The 8,553-nt window shown below is 49.1% G+C and overlaps 1 protein-coding gene across 1 annotated transcript in view; it reads left to right on the forward strand.

Moving 5' to 3' along the window:
* Window positions 1-6,223, forward strand: part of D2HGDH (D-2-hydroxyglutarate dehydrogenase) — a 43,580-nt gene extending 37,357 nt beyond the window's left edge. Inside the window, exon 9 of the mRNA XM_006875235.1 lies at window positions 5,964-6,223. Coding sequence (XP_006875297.1) covers window positions 5,964-6,223 — 260 coding nt within the window. The remainder of the gene's footprint in view (window positions 1-5,963) is intronic.
* Window positions 6,224-8,553: the final 2,330 nt, after the last annotated feature.

Below are 8,553 nucleotides of genomic sequence, written 5' to 3' on the forward strand. Positions count from 1 at the left end.
TGAGGAAACACCGCCTGGTCATAGAGACCCTGCGCACAGTATGAGGAAACACCGCCTGGTCATAGAGACCCAGTGCATAGTATGAGGAAACACCGCCTGGTCATAGAGACCCAGTGCATAGTATGAGGAAACACCGCCTGGTCATAGAGACCCAGTGCATTAGGAAAGCATAAGGAAACACTGCCTGGTCCTTTGCCATCCTCACAATTGTTGCAACTACTGTGTCAATCCATCTCCTTGTGGGTCTTCTTTTTGTTTGCTGACCTTCCACTTTACCAAGGGTGCTGTCCGTCTCCAGGGGACGGTCCACCTTGGTAACAAGTTCAGAGTACTAGAGGTAAAATCTTACCATCCTGGCTTCCAAGGAGCATTCTGACTGTACTTCTTCCAACACAGGTTGGTTTGCTCTTCTATGAGTCCAGGTATGTTCATTACTCTTCGTCAACACCATTGTTGAAGTGCATCAGTTCTGTGGCCTACTTTATTCATTGTCCAACTTTCACATGTACGTGTTGTTGTGTCATGCCGTAGAGTTGGTTTTGGCTCCTACTGACCCTGTATAGGATTTTCAGGGAGTCTGGAGGGTTTGAACCATCTCTCTTGTGGTTAGCAGTCTAGTGTTTATCCTACAGTGTCACATCATGACTTAATCATTGCCAATACCTTTTTTTCAACAACATAGACAGGAACTGTACATGTGAAATCTCACCGGACAGAATACAAAGGAATCAAATCGACTACGCAAAGGCTTTCGATTGTGTGGATCATGACAATCTATGGACATTGCGAAGTATGAGTATTCCAGAACACTTAATTGTGCTCATGAGGAATCTGTACATGGACCAAGAGGCAGCTGTTCAAACAGAACATGGGAACACTGAATGGTTTAAAATGAAAAAAGGTGTGCGACAGGGTTATATTCTTTCACCATTATTTATTCAATCTGTAAGCTGAGCAAATGACCCTAGAAGCTGGGTTCTATGAAGAAAAACGTGGCATCAGGATTGGAGGAGGACTCATTAACAACCTGTGATATGCAGATGATACAACCTTGCTTACTGAAAGTGAAGAGGACTTAAAACATTTACTGATGAAGATCATAGAGCACAGCCTTCGGTATGGATTGCATCTCAACATAAAGAAAACAAAAATCCTCACCACTGGACCAATAAACAACATTCTTATCAGTGGAGAAAAGATTGAAGCTGTCAAGGACTTCATTCTTCTTGGATCAACTGTCAACACTCAAGGAAGCAACAGTCAAGAAATCAAATGACTATTGCATTAGGCAAATCTGCTGCACAAGACCTTTTGAAAGTGTTGAAGAGCAAAGATGTCAGCTTGAGGTCTAAGGTGTGCACCTGACCCAAGCCATGGTATTTCCAATGACTTCATATGGATGTGAAAGCTGGACAGTAAATATGGAAGATCGTAGAAGAATTGATACTTTTGAGTTATGGTGTTGGAGGAGAATACTGAAAGTGCCATGGGCTGTCAAAAGAACCAACAGATCGGTGTTGGAAGAAGTACAGCCAGAGTGCTCCATGGAGGCCAGGATGGCCAAACTTCATCTCTCATACTTCAGACATATTGTCAGGAGGGACCAGTCACTAGAGAAGGATATCATGTTTGGTAAGGAGGAGGGTCAGAGAAAGAGGAAGACCCCCAATGAGATGGATTGGCAAAGTGGCAGCATCAGTGGGCTCAGCGTGGCAACAATTATGAGGTTGGCCCAGGATTGATCAGTGTTTCGTTCTGTTGTGATAGGGTCGCTATGAGTCAGTACCAACTCGATGGCACCTAACAATAACAACAACAACAACAACAACAATGGGTATAGATGCTGGAGAAGCTCCATATCAGCTACCAAAACAAGATCAATGGCTGACTTTGGACCAGACCTTCAATTGCTCATATGCAAGTTCAGAGTGAAGCTGACAAAAATTAGTAAAGCCAGTACACAAGAGACAAAATAAGACTTGGAGAATAGTCCATCTGAATTTAGAGACCATTTCAAGAACAGATTTGATGCATTAGACACTACTGACTGAAGACCAGTAAAGTTTGTGGGATGACATTAGGAACATCATACAGGAAGAAAGCAAAAGGGCATTAAACAGACAGGAAAGACTGCAATCTGCTGGAAAAGAAATGAAGTCTATGATTAGTGGAATGTAAAGCTGATGTTCTGCTCTGTAAGTCTCCACTCAGTTCACATGAAAAGTTTTTTTTTTTAAAAAAGGAAAAATGAATTAAAAAGATAAGGAAGAGAGAAAGAAAGAAGGAAAGGACCAAAACAGACATCAGAAGAGAGACTCTGAAACTTGTCTCTGAGCACAGAGAAGTGAAAGTGACTAGAAGAAAAGAGGAAGTAAAAGAGCCGACTAAAAAAAAACCTGAGGAGATCAGCATGATAATTAAGTGTGCAAAACTGGGGTCCGAAAACCAAAAGGGAAGAATAGGTTCAGCAATTCTCAAGCTGAAACTACTGAAGAAAAATGTCAAGTCTTGGGTTGCAATACTGAAGGATTCTATGGGTAAAACATTGAATGTCTCAGGAAGTATCACAAGAATATGGAAGGAATACAGTCACTATACCAAAAATAATTGATTTATGTTCAGTAAGTACCATACAATCAAGAACCGATGGAATAGAAGGAAGAAGTCCAAGCTGCACTAAATGCATTGCTGAAAAAACTCCAGGAATTGAGGGAATACAAATGGAAAACTTTCAAACAAACTAATGTAGCACTGGAGGTCTGGGCATCCGCTCATCTAAGCCAAGAAATGTGGAAGACAGCCACCTGGCCAACCGATTGAATGAGATCCATATTTGTGCTCATTTGAAAGAAACGTGGCCCAATGGAATGTGGAAATCATCTAGCTATATCATTAATACCACATGCAAGTAAAATCATGCCGAAGATAATTCAGTATTTTTTCTGAAAATAATTATGCTGGAGATAATTTAATAATTGCAGCAGTACATCAACAGAGAGGTGCTAGAAATTCAAGCCCAATTCAGACAAGAACATGCAATAATACATATCATTGCTGATGTCAGATGGATGAATCTTGGCTAAATGCAGAGAATACCAAAATTAGGTTTACTTGTGCTTTATTGACTAGCAGAGGTATTCGACTGCATGGATCATAGCAAACTATGTGTAATATTGCAATGAACAGGAGTTCCAGAACACATAATTTATGTTCATAAAGAATCTTGTACATAGAACAAAAATAAGGGAGGTGGTAAACTGAATGGCTGAAATCAGGAAAGGTGTGCTCCAGAGTTGTATATTTTCATCATACTTATTCAGTCTGTGTGCTGAACAAATAATCTGAAAAGCTGGGCATATGAAGAAGAAAGTAGCATCAGGATTGAAGGAAGGCTCATTAACATCCTGTGATGTGCCGATGACACAATCTTACTTGCTGGAAGCTAAGAGGACTTGAATGAAATACCTGCTGATGAAGATCAAAGACTACAGCCTTCAGTATGGATTGCATCTCAATGTAAGAAAACAAAAAGCCTCACCACTGGACCAATAAATAACTTCATGATAAACAGAGAAAAGATTAAAATTGTCGAGGACTTCATTTTACTTGGATCCACAATCAGCTCTTATGGAAGCTGTCATTGTTGAGTGTCAACTCAATCTGGACTCCCAGCAACCCTGTATGGGGTTTCTGAGGAGTGACTGATGGGTTTGAACGACCACCTTAAGGTTCAAACCGACCTTGCAGTCCAGTACTTATCCTATAGCATCACACCAAGACTTCTCTCATAGAAGCGGCAGTCAACAACAACAACAACAACAACACCACAATACCTAAGATACTAATCTTCATACATTTCATTCTTGACAACTTCTAATTTTCCGAGATTCCTGCTTCTTACACATTACATGTTCTGATGAACAATGGATGTTTGTAGCTGTTTCTTTTCATTTCAGTTGTACCACATCAGAACACGAAGGTCCTGAAAGCTTAACTCCATCCATGTCATTAAGGTCAGTTCTACCTTGAGGAGGCAGCTCTTCCTCAGGCACATTTTGAGTGCCGAATGCCTTCTCACCTGAGAGGCTCATCTTCTGCCACGAGACTAGAAGGGTCAGATTAAGTCATTCCCACACCATACTGTGTGGCGTCTACATTTCAACAGTTCTATTTTTCAAGAGAATTCCTTGGGCATTTAAAACTTCGTTAGTTTTGTGGCGATTGTACTTTATTATGGAGTCCTGGTGTGGCACTGCTGGTTAATGTGCTAGACTGTAAGGTCGGTGTGAACCACAACGTCAGTAGTTCAAGCTCACCAGCCGCTGTAGACTGGGTTGATGTGAGTTGGAACCAACTCGGTGGCACTTAAGAACAACAACAGATGAAGTGTACTTTGTGTTCTGTTTCTGGAAGCTCCCGTATGTAGTCTTTGGGGGCCTGATTGTGTTGTGTCTTGCTCATGTGACTTGTTTTCTTAGGTGTGTGGTTTTTACCTGGGCTCCAATTTCTTAGACGTCTGTCTGTGGGAAGTTATTTGGGGCTTTGGTTGAAGGTGCTTCTTTAAGAGAGTATTTGGTTTGCCTCTTCCAGAGGCCAAGAGGCCTCCTAGCTAGGCCCTCGTTGTTGTTGTGTGCTATGGAGTCGGTTCCAACCCATAGCGACGCTGTACAGGGTTTCCAAGGCTGTAAATCTTTACTGGAGCAGAAAGTCTCATCTTTCTCCCACGGAGCGGCTGGTAGTTTCCCACGGAGCGGCTGGTAGTTTCCCACGGAGCGGCTGGTAGTTTCGAACTGCTGACCTTGTGGCTCGCAGCCCGATTCGTAACCACTACGCTACCAGAGCTCCAGAGCTCCTTGGATCCTCTTTACTCTTCATACTTTCTGCTGGGGATCTTTGTGCCCAGGAGGCAGGATGGATCCTGGCTGCAGACCTGCATGGAGCTGGTGGGTGGAGATTTCTCCTTCCTCTGTCACGTTCCTTGCCGAGGGATCCTTGGTGGGGGTTGTTTTAGGTCACTGACCATCTATCCTGACCATCTATCAGGTGGGCTCTCCTTTTAGTGAGCGGGCTCTGTGTCAGGCTCCCCACATTTAGCAGATCCTGGGGAGGCCAGAGGGTGGAGGCTTGCAAGACCACATCAGAGGAGGAGGCACTAGCTCCAGGCTCCGCGGGTCTGCCTTGGCAGATTTGTGAGCCTTGTCCTTATGAAGCTCTCTGATATACTGGACAGCCATTCTTCGATTCCATCTGCTATTTGAGCGGCTCTCTCAGCCCCCTCTTCTGCTGCCATCCGCGGGCAGCCCCCTCCCTGGCCCCTTCCCCCTCCATGGGCCCTTTCAGCTTCTGGGTTCTCTCTTTGTGACCTGCGCACACCCTGTCCTGGGGCCGTGCACACTTCATGCCTGTCTGCCCCTGAATGTCCACCTCCGAGGCTCACTACCTCCCCACAACTCTTGGCACTTCAGAGGGGAGGCCCTCTCTTCACCCCCAGCCTGCCCCTTCCTGTACCACATCCGGCTTGCCAGGCCTTCACCTGAGCAGGTTCTGACATCAGTGGGGGTCTTTATGGGGAGCCTGAGGCAGGAGTCTCCTATTCTATATCCACAAGCCCCTTGTCTCTGCCCCACTACTGGTAGGGTGGGTGAGGTCACTGGGGGACCTGGGGAGGGAAATCCTGGTGGTGGGGGCTCTCCAAGTGATTTTAGGGGCAGAAGTGGGGGCTCTGAAATCTGGGAGCAGCTGTTTCTGGAGATACCGTGCGCCGTCTCAACGGCACTAGGGACTTCCTGGCTGGGGAGGGCTTGGGGGGCTTTGGAAGGAATCACAGGGCCAGAGGGGCCTTGGAAAAGGATCTTGGTGACTGGAGAGAGTTTTGGGGAAGGAGGGGCAGGGTGGATGGAGGTGGGGTGGGCTTGGGGTCTTGGGTCCACCCACTTGCCAATCCATCTGCTGTGTCTTCACAGGGGACGGCAACCTACACCTGAACGTGACATCGGAGGCCTTCAGCCCTGGGCTCCTGGGGGCGCTGGAGCCGTATGTGTACGAGTGGACAGCGGGACAGCGTGGCAGCGTAAGCGCCGAACATGGCCTAGGCTTCCGCAAGAGGGACGTCCTGGGTTACAGCAAGCCACCCTCTGCCATACAGCTCATGCGGGGGCTCAAGGCCCTGCTGGACCCCAAAGGCATCTTGAACCCCTACAAGATGCTGCCCTCCCAGGCCTGAGGGCCTGGAGGGGGGCCCACCGGTTTACACGGGGGTTGGTGGCTCCTTCCTGTGGGAGCACGCTCAGCGTCGCCCTGTGCCGCTCCATCAGTGCGCTTTGGTGGCTCCTGGACCAGAGGCGCGTGCGCGGGCCTCCTCCCCCATGGAACCGGCATTGACCAGCTGGGCTAGGCGGAGCACAAGAGCACTCTGGGAGGTGGGTGGGGGGAGAGGGGCGCCCTCAGCACACTGTTGCGTGTACAGGGAAGCCTGTGGATCCCTCTCTCCTGTTCCTTTGGGAAGCCAGATCTCCTCTGGGCATGTCTTGGGCAGGGTGCCCACTCGGGAGAAGGCAAAATCCGGGCTCCTCCCAACTTGTCTCTTGAGCCACGATCCCATTTGTAGCGCCCCCTTCCCCCCATCACTCCTGAGATCTGCCCTGTTTAGAGCACGGGTTTCGGTGGGGGCGTCTGGTTCCTCAGGGCTTCCGACCTACATTGGTGGTGCTGCTAAGATGGTGACCTTGGTCTTCCCTTGCTAACTCTGGTTTACCAAAATGCCTAGGCGGCCAGTACCTGAGTGTGTTGGGGATCCATCAGGCTGATTCTGGGATGTCTGCCCTTGAAAGCACCCCCACTTGTGAGGTTTGTGTTGCAGCAGCCACAGGAAACCAATCAAGTGGCCAGGTGGTGGCCATGAGCACCGAGGCGTTGCCTGGCGAGCGTTGTCTCGCAGTCCCAGCTGTGTGACTCAGGCAGGGCTATTTTTCAGAGAATTAAAGTATTGCCTGAGACAAAAGGCTCACTCTGTGTGTGTCTGGGGGTGGGGAGCTTAAAGCAAGCAGATGGCGAGGCACGCCCGCAACCCTGATGGGTGCCACACCTGCCCCCAGCTGAGGCTGGAAGCTCCCACGGCCATCTGTGCAGGTTGGCACCATCTTGTCACATGTTCAGTGTTCCCCTTGGGTCCCAGCTCTGGATCCCTGCAGAATGCGCCTGTCCCCTTACCCATGGGGCAGCAGTGCTGGCCGGGACAGGAGGCTGGGCTCTGTGAGCAGGGCTGGCTGTGAGAGGTCATGTGTGGCAAAGATGGTGTCTGGGGACTGGGATTGGGAAGAGAGTACTTGACCATTTTGAATGGTCTGAACAAACCTACTGATAAGGCAGTTCAGGGAGTCCACTGGGAGCCCAGTTACTGCTAGGCTGGGCAAGATGGCCACCCTCACTTGACCCAGGGACCTTCTGATTCCCGGGCCATCTCCTGTCACTCAGGATGGCTGTAGTTACCAGGCAAAGCCTGCCCTGAGGAAGAAGATACTCTGTCCCACCTCTACCCCTGGATCCTTTGGTCCCCAGAAGTCCCCTGTGTGGCCAGTGTCCAGGAGCCTGAGCCGACCATGGATGGGGTGGGTATCTTGGTGTCATGACCCTGGGAAATTGTGGTCCAGCTTGATTTAAGGAATTGGTACAGGCCAAACAGAGGGGTGGGTCAGTGTTCCTGTGATGCCGTCCCCACCGCCCGACGGAGAATAACATGTTTAAAACAAGTCTTCCCTGTGGGTTCCTCCTTTCCTGAGGCTCTGGGGGTCTCCATGGCTGAGATGACCCCTCTGCTGGCCCAGGCTTCTTGTCTAGCCGACCTAGAACCAGTTCCTTGCTGCCGTTGGCTCTGGCTCTGTCCTGCCCCGCCATGGGGCCTCCTGCAAGGGGGCAGAGGGCACCTCAAACCATGCAGCCAGTTCCAGACAGCTGGGTCCAGTCAAGCCTACCTGCAGTCCAACAGGATCAAGAACAAAGGCCTCCTGGAGCCGGGCTAGGGGAGGGCCAGCTATTGTGTGTGGATTAGGAAGGCTCCCCACCATTACACTAATTCTGTAATGTGAGCTGGCCTTGCATAAGGGACTGGGGGAAGGAGCCTGCCCCCGTGGGGCAGTGGCTAAGAGCTGGGCTGCTCTCTGAAAGATCTGCTTCCATACAGACCCACAGCCTTGGAAACCATATGGCACGGTCACTGTGAGCCAGAATCAAGTTGGGAGTCATGGGCTTTGGGGGCCTGGGAGGGTGGGGCAGTATGGAGAGAATGGGTGGGTGGGGTGGGCATGGGACTCAGATTTCAGTTCCAAGGAGCAGGTTGTTCCAGGAGAAAGGATGGGTGGGGGACAACAGGGCCCCAAGGAGAAACCCTAATGGAGAGGGGAGACTCATGTACATGTGAGGATAGGTGTACATGGAAGCATGTCTGTGTGTGTTTCTTTATTCATGGGTGCCTGTGTGTATGTACATGTGTATCGGTGTATCTCTAGGTGTGGGAATGTGTACATGTCTTGTGTGAATGTGTGAACATGTGCATGT

The sequence above is a fragment of the Chrysochloris asiatica genome, unplaced genomic scaffold (genome assembly GCF_000296735.1).
Source record: "Chrysochloris asiatica unplaced genomic scaffold, ChrAsi1.0 scaffold00314, whole genome shotgun sequence".
Lineage (NCBI taxonomy): Eukaryota > Metazoa > Chordata > Mammalia > Afrosoricida > Chrysochloridae > Chrysochloris > Chrysochloris asiatica.